The 27898-nt window shown below is 43.3% G+C and overlaps 1 protein-coding gene across 2 annotated transcripts in view; it reads right to left on the reverse strand.

Annotated features, from left to right (window-relative positions):
* The window catches only part of fat3a (FAT atypical cadherin 3a), a 321467-nt gene that overhangs the window by 199363 nt on the left and 94206 nt on the right, over positions 1–27898 (reverse strand). Inside the window, exons 8-16 of one of the 2 annotated variants that reach the window (XM_047390981.1) lie at positions 25257–25396; positions 23972–24247; positions 21307–21517; positions 18493–21218; positions 16784–18155; positions 15594–15790; positions 15291–15444; positions 14685–14918; positions 6114–6503 (exon numbers count right to left, since the gene is read on the reverse strand). In XM_047390981.1, the coding sequence (XP_047246937.1) occupies positions 6114–6503; positions 14685–14918; positions 15291–15444; positions 15594–15790; positions 16784–18155; positions 18493–21218; positions 21307–21517; positions 23972–24247; positions 25257–25396 (5700 nt within the window). Of the gene's footprint in view, positions 1–6113; positions 6504–14684; positions 14919–15290; positions 15445–15593; positions 15791–16783; positions 18156–18492; positions 21219–21306; positions 21518–23971; positions 24248–25256; positions 25397–27423; positions 27512–27898 lie in introns of those variants that run through there. The other variant, XM_047390982.1, reaches the window with a different exon arrangement.

The raw sequence follows: 27898 nt of genomic DNA on the forward strand, positions 1-27898 counted from the left end.
TGACACGACACACCCAGACACACAGCCTGACATGACACACCCAGACACGTCAGAGCCTGTCTCCAGGTCTGACACGACACACCTAGACACACAGCCCTGACACGACACACCCAGACACACAGCCTGACATGACACACCCAGACACAGCCTGACACGACACACCCAGACACGCCAGAGCCTGTCTCCAGGTCTGACACGACACACCCAGACACACAGCCTGACATGACACACCCAGACACGTCAGAGCCTGTCTCCAGGTCTGACACGACACACCCAGACACACAGCCTGACAGGACAAACCCAGACACGCCACAGCCTGTCTCCAGGTCTGACACAACACACCCAGACACACAGCCTGACACACCACACCAAGACACACAACCTGACACGACACACCCAGACACAGCCTGACACGACACACCCAGACACGCCAGAGCCTGTCTCCAGGTCTGACACACCTAGACACACAGCCCTGACACGACACACCCAGACACACAGCCTGACACGACACACCCAGACACAGCCTGACATGACACACCCAGACACAGCCTGACACGACACACCCACACACGTCAGAGCCTGTCTCCTGGTCTGACACGACACACCCAGACACACAGCCTGACACAATACACCCAGACACACAGCCTGACACGACACACCCAGACACGCCAGAGCCTGTCTCCAGGTCTGACACGACACACCCAGACACACAGCCAGACACGACACACCCAGACACGCCAGAGCCTGTCTCCAGGTCTGACATGACACACCCAGACACACAGCATGACATACCACACCCAGACAGCCTGACACAACACACCCAGACACCTAGCCTGACACGACACACCCAGACACACAGCCTGACACAACACACCCAGACACAGCGTGACACACAACACCCAGACACACAGCCTGACACGACACACCCAGACACACAGCCTGACACGACACACCCACACACCTGAGCCTGTCTCCAGGTCTGACACGACACACCCAGACACGCCACAGCCTGTCTCCAGGTCTGACACGACACACCCAGACACACCCTGTGTCCAGGTCTGACACGACACACCCAGACAGCCTGACACAACACACCCAGACACGCCAGAGCCTGTCTCCAGGTCTGACACAACACACCCAGACACGCCAGAGCCAGTTTCCAGGTCGGACACGACACACCCAGACACAGCCTGACACGACACACCCAGACACACAGCCTGACACGACACACCCACACACCTGAGCCTGTCTCCAGGTCTGACACAACACACCCAGACACACAGCCTGACACGACACACCCAGACACACAGCCTGACACGACACACCCAGACACGTCAGAGCCTGTCTCCAGGTCTGACACGACACACCCAGACACACAGCCTGACACAACACACCCAGACATGCCAGAACCTGTCTCCAGGTCTGACACGACACACCCAGACACACAGCCTGACACGACACACCCATACACGCCAGAGCCTGTCTCCAGGTCCGACACGACACACCCAGACACGCCAGAGCCTGTCTCCAGGTCTGACACGACACACCCAGACACGCCAGAGCCTGTCTCCAGGTCTGACACGACACACCCAGACACACAGCCAGACACGACACACCCAGACACACAGCCAGACACGACACACCCAGACACGCCAGAGCCTGTCTCCAGGTCTGACACGACACACCCAGACACAGCCTGACACAACACACCCAGACATGCCAGAACCTGTCCGGGTCTGACACGACACACCCAGACATACCGCCTGACACGACACACCCATACATGCCAGAGCCTGTCTCCAGGTCTGACACGACACACCCAGACACGCCAGAGCCTTTCTCCAGGTCTGACACGACACACCCAGACACACAGCCTGACACGACACACCCAGACATGCCAGAGCCTGTCTCCAGGTCTGACACGACACACCCAGACACTCAGCCTGACACGACACCCCCAGACTTTGCCAGAGCATGTCTCCAGGTCTGACACGACACACCCAGACACGCCAGAGCCTGTCTCCAGGTCTGACACGACACACCCAGACACACAGCCTGACATGACACACCCAGACACGTCAGAGCCTGTCTCCAGGTCTGACACGACACACCTAGACACACAGCCCTGACACGACACACCCAGACACACAGCCTGACACGACACACCCAGACACAGCCTGACACGACACACCCAGACACGCCAGAGCCTGTCTCCAGGTCTGACACGACACACCCAGACACACAGCCTGACATGACACACCCAGACACGTCAGAGCCTGTCTCCAGGTCTGACACGACACACCCAGACACACAGCCTGACAGGACAAACCCAGACACGCCACAGCCTGTCTCCAGGTCTGACACAACACACCCAGACACACAGCCTGACACACCACACCAAGACACACAACCTGACACGACACACCCAGACACAGCCTGACACGACACACCCAGACACGCCAGAGCCTGTCTCCAGGTCTGACACACCTAGACACACAGCCCTGACACGACACACCCAGACACACAGCCTGACACGACACACCCAGACACACAGCCTGACAAGACACACCCAGACACGCCAGAGCCTGTCTCCAGGTCTGACACGGCACACCCAGACACACAGCCTGACACGACACACCCAGACACACCTGAGCCTGTCTCCAGGCCTGACACACCACACCCAGACACACAGCCTGACACACCACACCCAGACACACAGCCTGACACAACACACCCAGACACACAGCCTGACACACAACAACCAGACACACAGCCTGACACGACACACCCAGACACACAGCCTGACACACAACAACCAGACACACAGCCTGACATGACACACCCAGACACAGCCTGACACGACACACCCACACACGTCAGAGCCTGTCTCCTGGTCTGACACGACACACCCAGACACACAGCCTGACACAATACACCCAGACACACAGCCTGACACGACACACCCAGACATGTCAGAGCCTGTCTCCAGGTCTGACACGACACACCCAGACACACAGCCTGACACAACACACCCAGACATGCCAGAACCTGTCTCCAGGTCTGACACGACACACCCAGACACACAGCCTGACACGACACACCCATACACGCCAGAGCCTGTCTCCAGGTCCGACACGACACACCCAGACACGCCAGAGCCTGTCTCCAGGTCTGACACGACACACCCAGACACGCCAGAGCCTGTCTCCAGGTCTGACACGACACCCAGACACACAGCCAGACACGACACACCCAGACACACAGCCAGACACGACACACCCAGACACGCCAGAGCCTGTCTCCAGGTCTGACACGACACACCCAGACACAGCCTGACACAACACACCCAGACATGCCAGAACCTGTCCGGGTCTGACACGACACACCCAGACATACCGCCTGACACGACACACCCATACATGCCAGAGCCTCTCTCCAGGTCTGACACGACACACCCAGACACGCCAGAGCCTTTCTCCAGGTCTGACACGACACACCCAGACACACAGCCTGACACGACACACCCAGACATGCCAGAGCCTGTCTCCAGGTCTGACACGACACACCCAGACACTCAGCCTGACACGACACCCCCAGACTTTGCCAGAGCCTGTCTCCAGGTCTGACACGACACACCCAGACACGCCAGAGCCTGTCTCCAGGTCTGACACGACACACCCAGACACGCCAGAGCCCGTATCCAGGTCTGACACAACACACCCAGACACACAGCCTGACACGACACACCCAGACACGCCACAGCTTGTCTCCAGGTCTGACACGACACACCCAGACACGCCAGAGCTTGACACAGTTCCTGGAAGGTCATCCACCCTGCTTGGCCGACCTCCAGATCTCCTGCCTGGGTCCAAGCCTCTGCGGGCCCCACCTGGGTCCAAGTCTCCACCATGGTTCTGCCCACATCACAGACCACAGAGGACCTCGCTTCGAGGGTTCGCCTGGCCTCGCCGCCGGCCTCCGAGGACCTCGCTTCGTGGGTTCGCCTGGCCTCGCCGCCGGCCTCCGGACTGCCTGCATCTCTGTCACCGCCGGTTTCCCAGACGCCTGCTGCCCTGCCTTTGGCTATTCCATGACAGGCCTCCTGATCGTCTGCTGCCCTGTTTCTGGCTCATTAGCAGCCAAATTGTTGGACCCTTGTTCTTTATGTGCCCCTGGCCTCTGGATCTAGGGTTTTTGTTTTTGGACTCTCGCCCTCTCGCCCTCCGCCCACCCTGGTTGGGTTGTTTTTGTTTTGGACTTTGTGTGCCGCTTTTGGTCGTCTGGAATCCGACCTTGAGGGGGAGGTACTGTCAGGATGTGACATTTGGACTTTGTGTTTTGTTTTGTTTACTGATTATCATATTTCTCCAGCCCCTCTGGTTAGGCTGTGTTTACTTATTGTTTACATTTTGTTTGTTTACATCCTAGTCCTTGTGTTCTCTGTTTCCCTTCCTGTCTGTTCAGTCTGTGTGGTGTTAGGTTTCATTACTCTGTAATCTGGTTTACTTTATGGGTTCCTTGTTCGTTCTTAGATTTGGTGTTTCTTATGTTCCTTTCAGTTTCTCAGTTTCCTTTAGTTCATGTTTATCCCTGATTCTTATGCTTTATTTTTATCTTTGTTTATAGTTTTGTTTTAGGTCTGCTCAGTGTCTTGTTAATTACTTGTATTAGGTTCACCTGTTCCCTCTGCCTTCCTGCCTCCTTGCCTCACCTGTCCTTAGTTCCTTTGATTACCACCCTTTGTTTTCTCTCTGCATATTAGTTGGTTTGTTTCATTATGTTTTTGTGGGTTCCTTGCGTTACAACTTGACCCTTTATCCTCGTCCCTGCCTTGAGTCTCCATGTTCCTGCAGTGTCTGTAATGTAAGTGTTTGGATCTCGACCCTGTTCAGCACCTGCAGTGTTTTTGTTACATTTTGACTTTTTTTGATTAAAGCTGAAAGACTGCTTTTTGAAATGCTGCTTCCAAGCTCTTGTCTGCGCTTCGGTCCAATCCAAAACCTAACCGTGACACCTTACCCCCTTTCTTTCATCTGTAACTCACATTACCCATTAGTCCTCATTTAAAATTTATTGACCTACCTTAAATTAATGACCTTAAAAGAATACTCATTGATCCCTTGATATCTTGACAGGTGGAAGGACCATGTGAAGCCATATTTCACATGATAACATCAAAATACATTTTGTCCTAAAGTCTAGGAATGTTAACACATCTTTGCCCTAATGTTAATTGCAGAATAAAAGAAAAGACCACGTTGCAGCAGAGGAAGGTGGTTACCTTTTAAAAATCCTATTTTATGAGACACTATGCTCGCATCTAAATGGATCCCTTGTGTTCCTGCCTATATGAAGGTCTGTGGGTTCCAAATTTTTTTCTGACGGGCCCTCCTTTGGTTTATAAAAAATTTTCCATGCAATTTATTTTACATCACAACCTTTTTTGAACAAGTAAACAAAAGTAAACCACAATAAATTACAAGTTGCAATAAAATAAAATACAATCTCTCTTAAATAACACTTTACAGTGCAATTCTTTTAAGTATAGTTGGGGTTTTTTTCAACATTGCTTTTAATACATGTTGAAAAAACTAACAACTCCCTGAAAAGAACAAAAATGACACCTTTAATCCTTACATCTTCCCAGTGACTAATGTGAGCCTGCTTGTTGCTGCAGATCTTTTCAAATCTGGGTTGCAGTTGTGAGACTGCCACTCTCAGCTGTCAGCTGAGTCCCGAGCTGAATGATGTAATAATATTGGTCATTGCATCATTTACCGTGGTACTCAGCTGTTTAGATGCCAGTGCTTTGCGATGTATCATGCAGTGCGTCCACTGCACATTGGGAAAGACGCACTTGACGAGTGCTTGCAGCTATCCTTGTTTCCCACCCTGCGCCCCATTGGTGCAGATCCCCAAATAGTCCTCTTTGAAGTCAGTCAGTGACTTTAAACAGCTCTTCTGTAGTGGCTCTGTCAGGAACTTGTTGCAAAAAAGTAATTCCTTCCTCATCAATTTTGTTGGCTAAACTCTTACGCAGCTTTCTCATAAATTTACCTGAAATTCAAAACATCATTGCTTATATAACACAGGTGGACAACTCCCTCACTTACCAGTCAGTGGATCAATGTAAAACTTCTTGTGCTCGTTGCCTGATCTGATGCTGTAGGAGATCTCAGCATTTGTCCCAATGTCTTTGCTGGAAGCATTCACTCTCAGAACCTCAGTGCCAACTCCCGCAGACTCCGAAACTGATGCCAGCTGATCACGGCGCTCAAAAACAGGTGGGTTGTCATTGATGTCCAGCACAGTAACTGTGATGTTGACCAGTGAGAACAGAGGCAGCGGTGAACCGTGATCAGATGCACACACGGTAATATGATGAGTCGACTGGACTTCACGGTCTAGAGTGTGCTCCAGGATTACTATGCCTGTGAACTTATCAATGGAGAAAAATCCTCCAGCAGAGTCAGCCATGGAATACACCACCATGCGACCTGGACCTGCATTATAGAAAAGAAGAATAGATGATTATGTATTTGAAAGTCATGGGTCTTTGTGTTTGTGAAGTTAGTGCTTCTGCAGTTAGTGTTTTTTTTAAGGAGAAAGAAATGTAGACATTTTTATCTTTTTCATTTAACACATAACCATTCTGTCAGTTTTCAAAGTAATGATCAAACGCATAACATAGCTGCCTCAGAGGAGAGGACTGCAGAGGAATAGGTCACTTTCTCCCACTTGTACTAGCATTCCCGTGTCAGCTAAGTAGTGTTGAAATGGGGGCCATGCCATGGCTCCAGCAGTTACAAAGGGTGATGAAAACCTATATTCTTCACCACAGCAATTAGTTGGTCTGCACAGCGATTAATTCTATGACCCATTCTGTAACCCATTTACCTTATCAGTGACCCTTATAAACCTATCTCCAGTCTTTAGTTTCCTCTCAAGTGTAATGCTTGATTGCATTCTCTTTCATAGTTAGCTAGTTAAACCTGTTGGGTTCAGCTATGGGGCTCTTCAAATGCACAAACTGCTAAACTTTCTGCTTTAAAATAGACCCAAACCACAGATATCTCAGCAATACTAGCTGGCAGGCTCCATCAAAATATTTTTACTTATTTTACGGTGCAGGTGAGTAGGGCGACAGCAGGACCCTGAATTTGAGAGCTTTAAGCCCTGTTGATTGGGACCCTCAACCAATACTTGGGGTTAAATACTGACCTCCCTTTTTCATAAGTATGTTTTTCAGTCTTGTCCGATATTTTTTTTTTTTTTGAGTTTGAGAAGTGACACAGATGTTAGGTTTCTATGGTATACTGTACAACAAATATACTATTTCATAACTTATAACACAGGCCCAAATATTATTAGAACCACCTTTTGCTGTAATTACAGCCATTCTTTTGTAGTAGGTTTGTGCCAGATTTGCACGCACTGAACTTTTCAGGTATTTTTCTTTGCCAAAAGATCCAGCTTAGTCAACAGAATTGAATGGAAACAGAATTTTACTCGTCTTGCCCCAAATTCTTGGTTAAATTTACCACAGGAGTTTGACTGGTCCATTTCAACAAATGGATACACATGATCCTTGGGTCTCAGGTTTAAGTTTTCATTTGAGATTGTTTTCATCATTTCCTGTTGTCTATTGTGTTCCTTATTCTTGCCATACACTACCAGTCAAATGTTTTAGATAAATTTCTCACTTAATTTTCATGACTATTTACAGTGTAGATTCTTACCAAAGACAACAAAACTGTAAAAGAACACACATGGAATTATATAGTAAACACAAAGTGTGAAATTCACCTTTTCCTCCATCTTCTTCCCTCCCTGTTGGATGGAGTAAGGGGGAGTCAGGTTTAGCCTAAACTGGCTCAGTTATGGTTGAGGTATTATGGTTTCTGCTACCTGTATGACCCCTTCTCTTTTCCAATGGTTATAATCAATCTGACAGAGAGGTATCCCAATCGTTGTGGTTTTTAGTATAACAATGACCATCAGTGGGCTCTATATGGACAAACTGTCTACATTTAAGGCTAGGCTTAAAACTTTCCTTTTTGATAAAGCTTATAGTTAGAGTGGCTTAGGTTATCCTGAGCTATCTCTGTAGTTATGCTGCTATAGGCTTAGGCTGCTGGAGGACATAATGACCACTTTCATCCTCTTCGCTACATTCTCACACTACTCTCTAATTCTGCATTATTTGCTGTTATTTCAGCTTTTAACTTTGTTCTCTCTTTTATCATCCTAGAAGCTACACCTGGCCTGACTCTGTGTCTACCTGTGACACCTTTCTGGAGAGGGGCATCGTCCAAGCTTCTGTTGGCAACAACTTAATGCTCACCCTCTACCGATGATCCACATGGCCCTGTCTTTTAGTGTTTAACCCTTTCTCTCTCCTAGATATAGCAATTGACTGAGCTTTTACTGTGACTAACTCTATGTGCTGTCTTTCAGACTCTAACCTTGAAAACTGGCTCAGAGTTTATCTGTTCTTTCTTTCTAGGTGAAATGACTAAAGGAGCTACATCCATTGACATTTACTTTTCCTTCCCATAGAAACGACTCCTGGATCACTGCTTCTTTGTTCTCTTTGTGTCTCTGCTCTGTTCTCTCAAACCCCCAGTCGGTCGTGGCAGATGGCCGCTCACACTGAGCCTGGTTCTGGTTCTGCTGGAGGTTTCTTCCTGTTAAAAGGGAGTTTTTCCTCTCCACTGTCACTACATGCATGCTCAGTATGAGGGATTGCTGCAAAGTCAACGCCAGTGACTGTCCACTGTCTCTACATGCTCATCCAGGAGGAGTGAATGCTGCAGAAAAACTTTTTATCCAATTTGAATAAATAACTGAATCTGACTGCACTGTTCAATGGTTAGGATTAATTGGAATGCATGTACCTGACTTTTGTGAAGTGCCTTGAGACGACGTGTTGTGAATTGGCGCTATATAAATAAACTGAATTGAAATTTAATTGAAATAACTCTAAACATTTTTATATTTTAATCATACTCATACTCGTCGTCTTCCGCTTATCCGGGACCGGGTCACGGGGGCAGCAGACTCAGCAGAGACACCCAGACATCCCTCTCCCCAGACACCTCCTCCAGCTCCTCCGGGGGGAGCCCAAGGCGTTCCCGGGCCAGCCGAGAGACATAGTCCCTCCAGCGTGTCCTGGGCTGTCCCCTGGGCCTCCTCCCGGTGGGACGTGCCTGGAACACCTCCCGAGGAAGGCGTCCAGGAGGCATCCGGTATATTGAGGATTCTTCAAAATAGCCTCCCTTGGCTTTGATGACTGCTTTACTCTCTTGGCATTCTCTCAATGAGCTTCATAAGGTGGTCACTAAAATGGTTTTCCAAACAGTCTTGAAAGAACTTCCCAGAGTTGGATTGAGAGATGGCCAAAGTTTAATATTTTAGTCATCACACCAACGGGTGGCTACTTTAAGGAATTTAAAATAAAAAACATTTTTAAAGTTCCATATGTCTTCATTCACAGTTTTGATGCCTTCAATGAAAATGTATGTACAATATAATTAGAAACATCAAGACAACCAGTAAATGAGAAAGTGTTTCTAAAACTTTGATCGGTACTGTATTCTTTTCATTTCTCTGTGATCATTAGTGTCAATTCTGACTTTAGTTCATTTTTATGTTAGTTTCTTAGTTTATGCACTGTGTATTCTTATTTATTCCCCTTAGGTTAGTATTTATCTTTTCCACTTAACCTTAGCTTCTCATGTTAGTTTCTGTCCCTCAGCTCCCCTGCTTAACTTCTGCCATCAGTTGCTTCACATTATCTTCTGATTAACACACCAGTTATGTCATTCACCACACCTCCCTCAGTATACAGTATATAAGCCAGCTCATTCTCATTGTTCTCCATTGTTCTTCTCTGTTTTTTTCCCATTATTCTTCCATGTTCTCCACTGCTTGTGAGTCTGTATGTGCTTCATGTCCCGTTCTCCTTGTGCTCCATGTCCTGTTTTCCTTTTTCAATAAATCTCACAATGTTGATTCCACTTTCCTGTTTGTGTTTTGCTCCTACACCAAACCAACAAACCTTGATAGAAGGATCCAGCAGCAGTTGGAAGAGGCTAAGAACCTATACGTTGATACACTGCTGCTGGAGGAGATAGAGCACAGCTGTCGGGGTTTTAAGCTGGTGTTGGCACCACCAGCTCATCACCGAGAACAGCGGCATCTTCACCCTATGTCTCAGACAGAACGTGTGCTTGACACCTCACATTTCCTCTGCCAATTACAACACAGTTCCACACCCCATTACCAGGTCCAGTCATCTCCACCACCTGTTTCAGTGCCTTCTGTTTCCTTGTCCTCCCGCCGTACATGACAGCGTCTTTAAGAGACCTCTACTCCGATTCCAGAGGATCTGGCCGACACCTCTTCTGCCGTTCTGGAGCGTCTGACCAGCAACAACTTCTCTACTGTTGTTCCGGAGGGTCTGGCCAATGCCTTCACACCTGCCCTGGCATCTCTGACACTATCTCAGGCTTTCAGTTTCCAAGGTGTTCCATGTCCTTTAATTTTCCTTCTTTAATAAGTGCTCATAATTTTAATTCCACATTTCTGTTTCATTTTAGTCCTGTTCCAAAACAACAAACCTTGACAATGGGAAGCAGATCTTTTAGTCATCAGGCTCCTCTCTTGTGGAACAAGCTCCCAGGTTTAGACCATGAGGCAGACACCCTGTTTACTTTTACAACTAGGCTTAAAACGTTCTGTTTTGATAAAACTTAGAGTGGCTTAGGTTATCCTGAGCTATCTCTGTAGTTATGCTGCTATAGGCTTAGGCTGCTGAAGGACATAATGACCACTTTCCCTCACTCTGCTACATTCTCCCACTACTCTCCAATTTTGAATTAATTGGTGTTATTTCAGCTTTTAACTTCATGTTCTCTCTTACTATTCTTGTTTTATGCACACCATTGTTTTAAAGCTACATCTAGCCCAGTGTTCTGTATAGCTATTACACTTTCCTGGAGGGGGCATTGGTAGAGCTACTGCTGCCAAGAACTTAATGCTCACCTTCTACAGATGATACACTTGGGCATGTCTTTTATTGTTTATCCCCATCTCTCAATGAAACTGAAACACCTGGTTTTAGACCACAATAATTTATTAGTATGGTGTAGGGCCTCCTTTTGTGGCCAACACAGCATCAATTCGTCTTGGGAATGATATATACAAGTCCTGCACAGTTGTCAGAGGGATTTTAAGCCATTCTTCTTGCAAGATAGTGGCCAGGTTACAATGTTCAGGATACAATGGTTGAACCATTGGATGCACATGGTCCTCAAGAATGGTTCGGTAGTCCTTGGCAGTGACGCGCCCATCTAGCACAAGTATTGGGCCAAGGGAATGCCATGATATGGCAGCCCAAACCAGCACTGATCCACCCTCATGCTTCACTCTGGGCATGCAACAGTCCGGGTGGTATGCTTCTTTGGGGCTTCTCCACACCGTAACTCTCTCGGATGTGGGGAAAACAGTAAAGGTGGACTCATCAGAGAACAATACATGCTTCATATTGTCCACAGCCCAGGATTTGCGCTCCTTGCACCATTGAAACCGACGTTTGGCATTGGCATGAGTGACCAAAGGTTTGGCTATAGCAGCCCGGCCGTGTACAGGTCCTTCTCAAAATATTAGCATATTGTGATAAAGTTCATTATTTTCCATAATGTAATGATGAAAATTTAACATTCATATATTTTAGATTCATTGCACACTAACTGAAATATTTCAGGTCTTTTATTGTCTTAATACGGATGATTGTGGCATACAGCTCATGAAAACCCAAAATTCCTATCTCACAAAATTAGCATATTTCATCCGACCAATAAAAGAAAAGTGTTTTTAATACAAAAAACGTCAACCTTCAAATAATCATGTACAGTTATGCACTCAATACTTGGTTGGGAATCCTTTTGCAGAAATGACTGCTTCAATGCGGCATGGCATGGAGGCAATCAGCCTGTGGAACTGCTGAGGTCTTATGGAGGCCCAGGATGCTTCGATAGCAGCCTTTAGCTCATCCAGAGTGTTGGGTCTTGAGTCTCTCAACGTTCTCTTCACAATATCCCACAGATTCTCTATGGGGGTCAGGTCAGGAGAGTTGGCAGGCCAATTGAGCACAGTGATACCATGGTCAGTAAACCATTTACCAGTGGTTTTGGCACTGTGAGCAGGTGCCAGGTCGTGCTGAAAAATGAAATCTTCATCTCCATAAAGCTTTTCAGCAGATGGAAGCATGAAGTGCTCCAAAATCTCATGATAGCTAGTTGCATTGACCCTGCCCTTGATAAAACACAGTGGACCAACACCAGCAGCTGACACGGCACCCCAGACCATCACTGACTGTGGGTACTTGACACTGGACTTCTGGCATTTTGGCATTTCCTTCTCCCCAGTCTTCCTCCAGACTCTGGCACCTTGATTTCCGAATGACATGCAGAATTTGCTTTCATCCGAAAAAAGTACTTTGGACCACTGAGCAACAGTCCAGTGCTGCTTCTCTGTAGCCCAGGTCAGGCGCTTCTGCCACTGTTTCTGGTTCAAAAGTGGCATGACCTGGGGAATGCGGCACCTGTAGCCCATTTCCTGCACACGCCTGTGCACGGTGGCTCTGGATGTTTCTACTCCAGACTCAGTCCACTGCTTCCGCAGGTCCCCCAAGGTCTGGAATCGGCCCTTGTCCACAATCTTCCTCAGGGTCCGGTCACCTCTTCTCGTTGTGCAGCATTTTCTGCCACACTTTTTCCTTCCCACAGACTTCCCACTGAGGTGCAAATAGGTTGTTCCCAGAGTGCTGTATCAAGATACAGCACTCTGGGAACAACCTATTTGTTCAGAAATTTCTTTCTGTGTCTTACCCTCTTGCTTGAGGGTGTCAATAGTGGCCTTCTGGACAGCAGTCAGGTCGGCAGTCTTACCCATGATTGGGGTTTTGAGTGATGAACCAGGCTGGGAGTTTTAAAGGCCTCAGGAATCTTTTGCAGGTGTTTAGAGTTAACTCGTTGATTCAGATGATTAGGTTCATAGCTCGTTTAGAGACCCTTTTAATGATATGCTAATTTTGTGAGATAGGAATTTTGGGTTTTCATGAGCTGCATGCCAAAATCATCCGTATTAAGACAATAAAAGACCTGAAATATTTCAGTTAGTGTGCAATGAATCTAAAATATATGAATGTTAAATTTTCATCATTACATTATGGAAAATAATGAACTTTATCACAATATGCTAATATTTTGAGAAGGACCTGTATATTGACCCTGTGGAGGTCCCGACGGACAGTTCTGGTGGAAACAGGAGAGTTGAGGTGCACATTTAATTCTGCCATGATTTGGGCAGCCGTGGTTTTATGATTTTTGGATACAATCCGGGTTAGCACCCGAACATCCCTTTCAGACAGCTTCCTCTTGCATCCACAGTTAATCCTGTTGGATGTGCTTCGTCCTTCTTGGTGGTATGCTGACATTACCCTGGATACCGCGGCTCTTGATACATCACAAAGACTTGCTGTCTTGGTCACAGATGCGCCAGCAAGACGTGCACCAACAATTTGTCCTCTTTTGAACTCTGGTATGCCACCCATAATGTTGTGTGCATTTCAGTATTTTGAGCAAAACTGTGCTCTTACCCTGCTAATTGAACCTTCACACTGCTCTTACTGGTGCAATGTGCAATCAATGAAGACTGGCTACCAGGCTGGTCCAATTTAGCCATGAAACCTCCCACACTAAAATGACAGGTGTTTCAGTTTCATTGTCCAACCCCTGTAGCTACTGGCTGAGTTGTTGCTACGACTGACTGTGTGTGCTCTCTTTCAAACTCTAGACTTGACAACTGGCTCTTTAGCTGTGTTTCTCACCTAAAGGTGCTACTGTGTACATTAACTTTTTAGGTTTTCATTAGCATAGAAAGTACTCCTGGGTTAGTGCTTCTGTGTTTTTGTGTGTGTGCTCTGTCTTTTCAAGCCCCCAGTCGGTCATGGCAGATGGCCACTCACAGTGAGCCAGGTTTTGGTTCTGCTGGAAGTTTCTTCCTGTTAAAAGGGAGTTTTACCATCCACTATTGCTAAATGCATGCTCAGTATGAGAGATTTATGCAAAGTCGACAACAGAATGTAAGTGACTCTTCATTGTTGCTACATACTCATCCAGGAAGCTTAAATGCTGCAAGTCATTGACTCAGTGCAATCTGGTGAATTTCCTTAGATAAAAACCTCTTAATTTAAATAATGAAATGAACTTTTACTGCATTGTTTTATATCTATGATCAATTTGGAATGTATATAATTAACTTTTTTTTTAAAGTACATTGAGACAACATTTGTTGTGAATTGGCGCTATATAAATAAACTGAATTGAATTGAATAGAATATGCTTTGATCTAGACAATTTCATGTAGCTCTGGCTGAAAAGCTATTTGTTATAAAGAAACCTTACAGGCCAAAAAAAACTGTTTGCAATTAATAATAATGCATCTGATCACTGAACAATAATGTAAAACCCATAGGAATCATCACAACAAAAATTTAAACTGTACAATTAGCAAAACACAGTACTTGTGTCACTCGTTTGACATTTGGTCATGCCTTCAGATTAATAATAACAACTTTTTCAGTAATTACAGTTAATCAAGCATAGGTCTGTCATCACCTTCATCTGGATCTATGGCATGGATACGAGTGAGCAGAGCCTTTGCTGGAGTATCTTCATACACACTGGCATAGTACTGTGACAATGGAAAAAGTGGCGGGTTGTCATTGACGTCTGTCACCACCAGCTGCACTTCAGCACGGCACCACCTTCCGCCACCATCAGTTGCCTTAGCAATTAATCTGTAGTTAGGATTCATCTCACGGTCAAGAATCACTGATGACTTGATTTCACCTGGACAGGTAAGAAGCAAAAAAAGGTACATTTGGAGACCAGGGCTCAAACAAACACGAATTTCCTGTGAAAACACCAGCTATTAAAAATTTCAACATCCATGTACCATTACCAGAAAAAAGGGTTTCCCTTTGTGAGAAGGAAGTCGCTGTTTGTCAGAGGACTGGCTCACCCTTGCAAGTCAAACTTACTTGGTTCACCTTGTGTCTTATTCATACACTTGTCTGTAATTATCAGCTTTTTAACTCTAACACTTTCCTTTGACTTCCTGTAAAGCACTTTGGATTGCCCTGTGTATGGATGGTGCTATATAAATAAACTTGTCTTGCCTTGCCTTACAACTAAGTTTCCAAAGTGACCCAGTATATATACCAGTGTCTGGATCCATGCTGAAGTCCTGGGACCCAGTACCATGTAGGGAGTACTTGAGCAGAGCGTTGCTGCCTGCATCTGCATCTGTAGCTCCAACCCTCAGCAACACACTGTTTGTTGGGAGGTCCTCTGGAACAATGGCTGTGTATGCCACCTGCAAAAAAAACGGCACACACAAATAAAATAATTGAATGCCTTAACAACTTTTTAAGTATCAGCATTTTTTTCTGAATTGGATCAACATTTGTGAATGTCTTTTCTGTGGCAGAAAATAAAAAAGCAAAACACAATTTCAACATTTACCTGGTCACAAATGGGGTTGTTGTCATTGGTGTCTATCACTGTCACCTCCACAGTTGTATGGGAAACAAAGAGTCCATCACTTGCAGTGACATTGATGATGTAGAGGTTACATTCTTCTCTGTCCAGTAGCCCTTTTACATACATCTTCCATTCACCCTGAACCAGGCCAAGTGCAAACACACCTCTATAATTCCCACCTGGAAAAAAAGGCCTCAAAGTATTAATCACCCCAATCAATGGTAAAAAAGGTTTTTTCAAATTTAAGAGCAGCCGATGTCCAATCCATTGCCAGTTTCCTCCAAAACGACTAGAACAGTTTAGGAAACCTCTAACAGTGTAGAAAATATTATTTGTTTCTTTTTCTGTATCTTTAAATTTGCTGTTTAATATTCTAAATGTATATTTTGATTTTAAAGGACATCTGCTTTATCGAAAACCATTCAAAGTCTTTGCAGTGAATGTTTGGATCCAAATGAATAATTCTCAATTTTGTTCTGTATCTCATTTTAATCAAGAGTATGGAAGAAAAGGGCAGTAACCTTCAGCAGCATGTGTGAACACATGCACCTATATCATGCTTGTGACTGGCAGCAAAGAAAATTCATGATAATGTGATGTCCATAGATAATGTCATTGATTTAATTGAAAAGCTCCTTTTTCTACCAAACGTTATGGAAATAAATCATGCATATTGTTAATTAATGTAAAAATAAAAGCTATTGTGTGAGAACCTAGACATGGAAATCGCAAAACAAAGATATTTATTTGACTTTAACTATTGAAAATGTATTTATAATCATAATAATTTGAAACTAGTACATTTTCTGAAATATAAAAATGTCTGATGTAATTCCTTTATTTAAAAAGTGGTTAAATAAACAGTATCAGAAATTACAGGCATCCCTTATGCCACAATTCTCAAAATGTGCAGAAAAAAAGTATCGACAGGACAATTTCCTTTCAATCAAATAATCTCACTAATTAAATATTTGTCTGATCACTGATGAGTGATTGAAACAAAATCACACACCAATACATAATTTTGTACCGCACAAGACAAAAGCTAAAATCATAGTCTGCCAAAAAACAGGTATAGCCCAAAAGGCCTAAAAACAATATACATAAAACTTTAGAATGTAAGGGGTGTACACTCGTGATGTGTACTTTTGTTCGTTTGCTCAACTACTCACCAGTTATGACGTAGCTGACATGACGGTTAACAGCAGAGCTGTCATTATCCTTTGTGTTCAGCACAGCCACCACCTCACCTGGGGGGGCACCCTCCTGAATTGAATTGAAGTAATGGTTTTCCATGAATATGGGGGGATTGTCGTTGATGTCTGTCACTGCCACTGTTACAGTGCTGGTACTGGAAAAAGACAAGGTCTCTCCAAGGTCTGATGCTACCACTGTGAATATATAGGAGGGATTGGACTCATGGTCGAGTTCTTTGCATAAGACAATCCAGCCAGTATTAGTGTCGATGCTAAAAGTCTGCACCAATGCGTCGAAATCTTCCTCTGCTCGGTTTAATGTCCCAAACCTGTATGTTACTTGGCCATTGGCTCCTGAGTCTGGGTCTCTAGCTTTGACCTGAATGATTCTGGTTCCACTTGTCATTCCCTCCATAAGAGTCGTCACATAAGAGTTGGTCTCAAAGGATGGTTTATTGTCATTTACATCTAAAACCTTGACCTCAACTTCAACACAAGTCACAGCATCCAACTTACTCTGGTGCACAGTGGCTGTGACTTTGAAGTTAAATCCTTTTATTACCTCATGATCCAAGGGCTTATCAAGTTTAATGACCCCTGTATTTTTCTCTACTAAAAATACCCCATCTAGGTTTTTTTCACCATTTTCTCCATTAATGATGGCAAAGGTAACCAAAAATGGGTTATATCCAGGAGGAATCTTGAGATGAACTCTGCCAATGACTGAACCTATGGGTGTGTTCTCTGGCATGCTAAATGAGTAATGGTGCTGACTGAATTCAGGAAAGAAAGCCTCAGGAGACAGAACATGAAGGTAGACAGGGACTAAAGAGTGTCGAACTGGCTTTCCTCCATCTACAGCCTTCACAAAAAACGATAATACTGAATTTCTTAAGTGGCTGAAACTGCCTTTGGTTACCATCCAACCACTGTCTGGGTCTATGTCCAAAATGTCTGCTACAGGGACCCGTGCCTCACTGTAAAGTGAAAATGTTACTTTGGCATTAGTGCCATAATCAGGATCAAGAGCCTGAATCTGTGTTATTAAGAACCCTTTGGGCACATCAAATTTAAGTGTAGTTCGGTACTCTGTAGCAATAAAGCGGGGTGCATTATCATTTTCATCTAAGAGGATAAGTTGTACTGTGCAATAAGAAACACGCCCCCCCGAATCCTGAGCAACCACTGTTAGAACAAGGTCCATGTTGGAAGGGTCCTCACGGTCAAGTTTTTCAATTGTGCTTATCCAACCATTAGCATCAATGCTAAACAGGTCATTACCCACATCACTAACAAATGAATAGGTTATGTGGCCATATACTCCAGGGTCTGCATCCATTGCCCTCACCTGAAATTAAAAGAATGTTTTTTGTAAAAGCTGGATATTTTACAACAAAATGATCTATCTATCTATCTATCTATCTATCTATCTATCTATCTATCTATCTATCTATCTATCTATCTATCTATCTATCTATCTATCTATCTATCTATCTATCTATCTATCTATCTATCTATCTATCTATCTATCTATCTATCTATCTATCTATCTATCTATCTATCTATCTATCTATCTATCTATCTATCTATCTATCTATCTATCTATCTATTTATCTGTATATATATGCACAGACAGTCATACATACATATTCATTTGAAGTTTAGTGAATCTCAAAAGCACCTACCTGAATTACACTGGTTCCCACAGGAGCATTCTCTCTTAACTCTGCCTCAAAGATATTCTGTTCAAACACTGGATTGTGCAGGTTGGCCTCAAACACTGTAACATGAACCTGAGCTGTGCTGGTAAAAACGCCATCAGACACTGAAACATTGAGGTTGTAAGTAGGCTCCATTCTTTGCTTACGAAGGTGGGACAACATGATGATTCCTGTTTTTTGTTCCATCACAAAATCTATTCTTTCATTTCCTGACAAAATACTGTACACTAACTTGTCAAGATCAGAAGTATCAGCATCAACGGCCTGAACACAGGTTATAAAGTGTCCTTTTGGTGCTAACTCACTCACATATGCCTCGTAGAGAAGCTGGCTGAAAACTGGAGGATTGTCATTCATGTCTTTTAGCAGAACAGTCACTAATACTTCAGTGCATAATGACGGAAAACCATTATCAGTGGCCCGGACAATAAACTCATACTCTGGGGCTAGTTCATGATCTAGATTCCGTGCTGTAAGGATTATTCCACTGCTACTATCAATGTGAAAATAATCTGTGCTGTTATGTTCTTTGGAAAATATCTGATAGCCAACAGCATTGTTCTTCTCTGAGTCCTTGTCTGTGGCAATAACTTGAAGGGCTGGAGTCCCAATCATAACACTTTCAGACAAAACTATCCTGTAGGACATTTCCTTAAAGACAGGTGGGTTATCATTTATATCTTGGACCAAAACATCTACATGAACTTCTGCATGGGAGACAGTGAGGTAGTTTGTGGCCCTGATGGTCAGGCGATAATATGATGTTTCTTCATAGTCCAAATAATTAATTACACTTATAACTCCGGTATCAAACCCAATACCAAACTGAAGAGACGCATCTCCATCAACAATAGTGTAGATTATGTTTTGTCCATCAGGACTGGTTGCATTGATGCCGAGGATTGGAGTGTGTATAGCCACATCCTCATTCACAGAAACAGTGTAAAATGATTTGTCAAAGAGAGGCATGGCTTTGTTTACAACAGTTACTGGAAAATTAATGGTTGATGACAATGGAGGATCACCACCATCTTTGGCATGTATCACTATTTGGTACTCCAAATTGGACAAATCTGACTCAAAAGTCCTCTTGAGGCTAATGGTGCCTGTCTCTTGGTCAATCTTAAAGTGGTCATTTTCATCCTTCAGAAAGTATGACACCTCTCCATTAATACCTTTGTCACTATCCACTGCAGAAACTTTGAAAATTGGTAATCCTAACTCAGCTTCTACTTGAACAGCTGCATAATATGGAAGTCCAACAAACACAGGGGCATTATCATTTATGTCTTCAACTTGAACTTTAACCAGAACTCTGGCCACATGATGATCATGTTCCCGTTTTGCCTCTACAATCAGTTCATAGTAGTCCTGTTCTTCTCGATCAAACGGTATTCCTGTGGTTTGGATAACTCCAGATGTCGGACGAATTTCAAACTTTGTACCAGCATTCAGAAGAGTGTGCATCAATGGCTCGTTGAGCCGATTTCCTACAGCACTGACCACAGCCACCATGGTGATGTTTGACAGATTCTCTTTAATAGTTGAGACGTAAATCCCCTGGGAGAAGCTTAGACCTGAGTCCAGAGCCTCTTTGACAATTATAGTCACCAAAGCAGTGCTGGAGAATTTGCCATCCGAAACTTTGACATTGAGGTGAAAAAGTTCTTTGGAGAAGTTGTTGTTTTTGACTACAATAATCCCACTGGAGGATTTGATGGAAAAATTTTCCAACACTCCATCAGCCAAAGAATATCTAAGATCTGTAGGAACATCTGTATCAGGGTCTGTAGCTGATACCTGCGCAACCTCTACTCCAACATAGGTAGGGAGTAGCAGAACAGTTTCATAAATATTTTGTTTGAAAAGAGGAGGTGAATCATTTGAGTCGATCACTTGTATAGTCACCTCAGTTGGACTGTCTGCTGTTAGTTGTGGCCTACCATTGTCCCTCACTTGAACCTGGAAATTGAAGGCTGAAAATATCTCATGGTCAAGACTAGCAATGGTTCTAATGGAACCAGTTACTGAGTCCACAGTGAAGAACATCTTTGCAGTCTCCTCAACAATCTGGTAGACCAGCAGAGCATTTTGGTTGGAGTCAGCATCTGTGGCTTTGATTACTAGAGGGAGGTCTTCTGAATTCAAGACCACACTGTTGACTGGTGCTAACTCACAAATGCTACCATGATAGTGATGCTGTTGGAACACCGGTGGATTGTCATTCTCATCCACTATCTGAATTAACAGGCTAGCATTGGAGGCCATGCCAGCCATGTTGGAAGCTTGCACTATTAGGGTATAAGAAGCTATATTCTCAAAGTCAAGGTGCTTTTGAGTTGTAATGACTCCACTATATTGATTAATCTGAAAAACTTGATCTATATTCCCTTGCTTGATGTCAAAGGTTAGGGTAGACTGGCTCACAGCACTGATTGTGGTGACAGACGTCCCGATAATCGCATTCTCTCTGATATCAGTCTGATATTCAGGTTGAGGAAACCTTGGACCCGAATTGTCAGAGACAGTGATGGCAATGCGCACTATTGTGGTAGCAGATAGAGCAGGGGTGCCACTGTCAGTGACACTGACACTAATAACATAGTGTCCTATGCTTGATAACTCCAACTGACGGGCAACACGAAGTATACCAAGAACCGGCTCAATATTAAATGCATTTTCAGTGTTCCCTGAAAAAAAAAAAAAAAAGATTAGAATTACAATTTGTTGAAAATGTGCATTTATAGTTGTGAATTTTCAGATGTTACAGTTACTTACCTGCTTCAATAGAGTAGTGCAGTTCGGCATTCTTGCCTTTGTCTTTGTCCAGAGCGGTAACCTGAACTACAGCTGATCCTACTGCAGCGGATTCATAAACTAAGGATTCATAGAGTGCACTGGTAAAAAAGGGTGCGTGATCATTTACATCTTCCACCTCTATCAGTACACGAGCAAGATTTATTCGGTATGGGTACTCTTGGTCCCTGACCTGGAGAGGGAAAAAAGTAAAAGACTTCATAGATAGCTAGAAGAAAAAGTATGGCCATTGTCAGTGAACTGTACATTATAGCTACCACAATAACACAATCTCAACTTAAATGAATTAAATTTGCTTTGATGCATGTGTCCTCACATATACACAGTGGCTTACAAAATAATTAAATCCTTTTGTCACATTACAACCAGAAACTTCAATGTGTTTTACTGTAGCTCTATGTGATAGACCAACACAAAGTAGTATATCATTTTGAAATGGACAAATTGACCATCTGGGTTATTTCCAGCTGTCTCACTCCTATCAGTTGTGACAGCAGCTCGCTGTTGAAGTCTCCTTTTCCCAGGGGAAACGGGAGCATTTCTCTGTAATTCTGGCCATTCTAATTTATTTAATTGCTGAGATCTTCCAGTGAGTCGTCCACCTTGATTTTTTTGGGTACGCGCCTAAAACATGCCAGGGGGGTCTGCCGGTAGGTTTATTCTCAGTGTTCTGATTGCCGGCTGAGTCGTTGAGCTGGCTGTCACTGTTTGGGATCACAGGCAGAGTTGAATCATCGTTGTACCCCATATTCACTCCACATTCACTTCTAGTCCATGGATTTTCATCTCCAAAACAGCCAATTTCTGTAAACGTTTGTCAAAGTGGTGAAGGGAGGCATTTTGTGCTGATTAGCTGGTGTCAACTTGTCCTGCTTTCGAGTTCGATTATAAAAACATCAAAATCCTTTAGGAAAACAAATTTTAAATAATAATAATCTTTGGGAGTCGCTGGTAAGAAGTAGTTTTAGACCAATATTTCCGTAATTTTGGCTAAGAGATAAAAAGTTAGGAGTAAAAGAATGCAGGCAAGCAGGGAGCTTAGGAGAAAAGCGTCTGAGCAGGCAGAGAGGCGGAAGTAGAAGAGTGTGCTCTCTTTCATACTCTAGACATGAAAACTGGCTCAGAGTTTATCTGCTTTGCTGTTTTTCTTGAGATGAAGCCGCTGAAAAAGCTATTACTGCCGTTAATGTTTTACTTTTCTTGCACATAGAAAGTACTCCTGGATCAGTGCTTCTGTGTTTGTTTGTCTGCATGCTCTGTTCTCTCAAAAACCTAGTTGGTTATGGCAGATATCCGCTCACACTGGAGGTTTCTTCCTGTTAAAGGGAAGATTTTCTTTCCCTGTCTCTACATGCATGCTCAGTATGAGCAATTGCTGCAAAGTCAGTGACACAATGCAATCAACTGTCCACTGTCGCTACATGCTCATGCAGGAGGAGTGAATGTTGCAAGTCATTGACTTGATGCAATCTGCTGGGTTGCCTTTGATAGAAAATGTTTAACCAATTTGAATAACAAACTGAACTAGACTGCATTATTTAATAACTAGGATCAGTTGGAATTATGTACTTGACTTGGAATGTGAATGATTAGATTGAATTGAGTTTATAAAGTGCCTTATGGTTCAGCAGCTCCTTGTTGGGCTGCACGGTGGCGCAGTTGGTAGCACTGTTGCCTTGCAGCAAGAAGGTCCTAGGTTCGTTTCCCAGCCAGGGGTCTTTCTGCATGGAGTTTGCATGTTCTCCCCGTGCATGCGTGGGTTCTCACCGGGTACTCCGGCTTCCTCCCACAGTCCAAAGACATGCCTGTTAGGTTAATTGGTCACTATAAATTGCCCTTAGGTGTATGAATGAGTGTGTGCATGGTTGTTTGTGTGTTGCCCTGTGATGGACTGGCGACCTGTCCAGGGTGTACCCTTCCTCTCGCCCATAGACTGCTGGAGATAGGCACCAGCTCCCCCATGACCCACTATGGAATAAGTGGTAGAAAATGACTGACTGGTTCAGCAGCTCCTTGTTGCTCCTATAATCAAAGCTGATTGTGTCCATGGGTAATATTGCTTCAACAATCAGCCTCCATGCACAAAGGTGTTGTTAAAGTTATGCTACTGTGCAAAGCTAATTTAGCTCACTGAAGGGCATGTTTGGTTTTCTTCTTGTTTGTGTTTATTAAATTGTTAAACATATAGCCTTTTCATTTTATAACTTATGTCCTCTTCCATTATACTAAGTTTACACACATCTCTATACATAACTACATAACTGTATAATTTACTCCTAGCTATGGTTAGAACTATTCAGAATCCATTGGTGTTTTTATCCCACCAGCAGATTTTGTTTGTTTTATTTTTTATTTTGTTTTTTGTGATTCAGTATATAAGCTTCATTATTATATATTCAGGTGATTTACTGGTCTAAATAACAATACGAAACTAATAAAAATATTTCAATGAAGCATCCCTTATAAAGATGTTGCTTCAAGGTTTTTTGCAATCTAGTCAATCAATGAATTATTCCAGCCCTAAATAGAGTCCTTAAATGGCAAGACCCTAATTAGAGGAGCTAGGCTTTCTGATCAATTACTTCATACAAAGAATTGGCTTATTATTAAACAAAGCATGACTTACAATGATGGTCAAAATGTGTTGGACACATGCCTCATGGTCTAGCCTCTGAGCAGTGTAGATTGTGCCCAGTGTGGGATGGATGTGGAACAGACTCATGCTTCTAGAGTCTATGGAGCTGTGGAGAGAATAGGTGAGCTGGTGATGCTCGTCACGGTCGGATGCCAGTATCTGGGCCACTTCAGTATTGGGTGGTGTATCCTCTGAAATAATGACCTCATAGACTTGCTGTGAGAAGATGGGATCGTTGTCATTGCTATCCAAAACAGTAATGTAAACCTGGAACATGACAACATTGGCAAGAGGAAAAGGAGAGAGAAAAAAGAAGAAAAAACAGGCAGTATCAACCAAGGTGTGCTGTTTTAGTTTTTCATTAGCTCAGTTTGACAAACAGTAGTCCACATTTTGCTAATAAATTCTAAGCATTTTTTCAAGCACTTTCCTACTCACTTCATATACAGTGTCATAGTAAAACATTTTATAAAAACTATGCATATATTTAAAAAAGATGACAAGGACAGCAATTGAATTCTGTAAGGTGGATCAAGTAAAATGATGTTACCAGAACACAGTATTGGACCACAAGAAGCCAAAACTGTAGTCTGCATGATAAATAACGTATGGCTATGGCTCTATCCACATAGATGCTGTAGTCCAGAGAAAATCAAAAGAGCGACAGGAAAAAGCTGTAGCCACTTGCAGACTGAGCTGGACTTTAACAGACCTCTTGGTGGGTAGCAGAGAGATAAGGCTTGGATGGAAACTAAGGAAGAGACATCCTTCTCCAAGAAGAGCAGTAAAAGAAAGCATAAGAACCAAAACAGTGGTTTTAGGAAAAAAAAACAGCTTCTACAAAGACAACTCCTGTTTACCTTACTGCATTCAATTTAAACATCTTAACCTGGGTCACTTCAGATGACACTAGACCAGACAGACAGGCTAGGAAAATGGTAGATTTGTTTATGTGAGAAAAGTAAACATTTTTTAATAAAAATATTCAACCAAGTATTTCCCTCCCTGTTTCCTGAATGACAACCAGCGCTTGGTTTGCATAATGCTATGTATTGAACTAACATGAACGAGCTATTACAGGTCCACTTGTGGTGTCAATGTGCTTCAAAGCTTAATGAGTGCAAAATCTGCCTGCGAATTCTTGAAAGACAGGGAATGTTAAATTTAGCATCTTTCTAAAGCACATCAGAGATGTTTCCTGAAGAACCTGGGAAATAGTCGGTAATGGAATAACATGTCAAAACAGTAAAAACAAAAGGTCAAAGTAAGAGGTCACCTGTACATATGCAGTGTTGGTGCCATCTGTGGCCAGCACTGTCAAGTTGTAGAAGGAGCATTGCTCAGCATCCAAATGTTTGGCAATGATGATGGTAGCCGCAGTCCTCTCTACTTCAAACACACTGTCACTGTTTCCGCCTGTTCCAAAAGAAGAAACGGAAGAAGGCATACAGTATGAATCATAAAAAGCTTCTCTGAAAATAAACAGATATCAGAAATAAATGAAGGTTTGGCACAAATTAACAAATAAATACTTATTCTGGCACGGACATAATGTTAAGTAAAACTATATGCTGTAGCTTTTTCAGTCTGCCATGCACTTAGTACTGAACAGTCTATTTTCCCTGCATGCCTTGACTGAGCTGAGCACATGACTCACAACCTCTTCAAGAAACACAGAATATTTGGTGGTGCAGAGAAGATGAATGAATAAGTTTAGTTCCACACACAAACACATCACAAGTTTCCTTGCAAAGACAAATTGTGTCACTACTGCATTGCTGTGCTTTCAGTTCAGATCAATTAAAAGTGTCATTGCAAAACAAAATAATTACAATGATTTGCACCGAAAAACATTGATATTTGCTTATAGACACTTAAAATTTCATGGGCCACTTTTTCAGTAAACTGGTCTGCTTTTATGTGTAATCTGAGCAGACCTATTTCTATATTTTACAACCTGAGTCAGTAAGTAGTAAGACACAATACAAACAACATTTTATAACGTTGCTTAAATATTTATATCACGATTTTAGTTGTCAAAGATAGCAGGTCTTTGCGATGTGTTTCTGCTGGACATAACAATCTCAAGTCCCTTTCAGACCACACAGATCACATGGCTATGTGTGTTTTCAGAACATGCAGTAGCGGCGTGACCTGTTATTCAGCAAAATTCACCTCAACACATCTGTGTCAGGCCCAAATCTGGTTGATCTATGTCGTGATCCTCATAGTAAATGTTCAGACACATTCAGTACTTTAAATACAAGCAAAGTGGTTACACTTACAGCTCATTGCTTCTATTGCTCTAAAATGTTCTCCTGTGGTGGATCAGAGTCCCCCCCCCCCCCACATTCCAGCTCACTACATTATCCCAGCTGATCACAAGGAGTAAAGAACATGGATTAAATCTCTAATCTTAAATGGGCTTTAGTGAATTCTGATGTACTTTAGTACAACTATTACTGCATTTTTTTATTTGAAAAAAACCTTATTTTCTTTTTGTTTTTCTTAAACTAGACTTTTATGAGTGCAGGGTTCTCCAGTGCCCATAGTCCTGTGGCTTTGTGTATAATCTTTACATCCAAATTTGCATCACACATTGGCAAGAAATGTAAGCCTGTTTTACTGATGTTAACATACACTTACTAAAAAAATAGAGCTGTTGGACTTTCACATTTCACATAATTTTGCATAATTTACAAGTAAAACAATTGGGTGTCATGATTCTTGTATTGCATAGAGGTATGTAGGTAGGCAGGGTAGACGTTGAAGGAATTCAATAATAAAATATAGAAGAGATCCTAATTGCATGATTAACTTTATTAACTCAAGACTGGATCTTGCATTACAGTAGGCAGGCCACAAGGGATAGTTGTGATAGGATGTCAGTGAGTGTGTGCTGAGTGGGTGCATGTATGAGAGTTTGTCACCTGGAGTTGCACAGTGTGACGAGAACTATATTTTATGTGCTAGGTAATATTTATAAAAGTTTGGAAGTTCGAATCCTCCTATTTAACTATTAACTACTAGCATTTGATAAAGTTTGTAAACATATGCGTGGAAGTTTACATACAACAGGCATACATAAAACTTTTAGTATGATAGAATCTACGCTTTTGAACCAAGTCTGGCGTGGTTTAACTCGGTTCATCGACAAGATATGTTTTATTTTAGGGAGGACTATCACTTTAATTGCAGATGCTCTTCCCATGAGTGAGAGTGGGAGTTGTCCACCCTGTGAGGTCATCTTTTATTAATTTCAACAATAGGATATAGTTTATTTGCATCAGCTCATTCAGTCTGCATGCCAAGGTACCTGATGTCCAGTCTGTGAAGAAATGGGTGTAGGGAAATGAATATTATAGGGGATAGAAAAGGCCTTTGATTTCATGGTTATCCTTAATTGTCTGACCCACATGCACGAACACACTCAGGAGACAAGAAAGATTTAAAGATTTATTGACAACAATGATGAGAATGGTTAGAGATCTTGATCCTCTTGATTCTCTGGGATATGAGACTCCAGCGTCACTGTGGAGGAGAGGAGATATGAGCAGAGGTTATATGACCAGGATATTATGGAGGGAGAATAGTAGCCTCCATGGCTGGCAACCAGAAGTTATTGTTTGGAGGTAGATGGCTTGACATCCAGGAACACTCCAATGCATGCCTGAAGTCACCACAAGGAAGCATTGAACAAGGAACAAACAAGAGGAGATTGTCAGCATAAGCAGACGCATCAGAAAACACAAGGTGACTCGGGAGGCTTGGGTTACAGTCAAGCGCTGAAGGACTGGCAGCCAGCTCCTCACATACTCCCATAGATAGCTTAATCCAGAGCAGGTGTATTCCAGCAATCAGACCTCCAGCACTCCATCACTCAGGTAGGCATGCACCCTTCAGTGGAGAACCTAGGAA

This window comes from Girardinichthys multiradiatus, chromosome 18 (genome assembly GCF_021462225.1).
Source record: "Girardinichthys multiradiatus isolate DD_20200921_A chromosome 18, DD_fGirMul_XY1, whole genome shotgun sequence".
NCBI lineage: Eukaryota > Metazoa > Chordata > Actinopteri > Cyprinodontiformes > Goodeidae > Girardinichthys > Girardinichthys multiradiatus.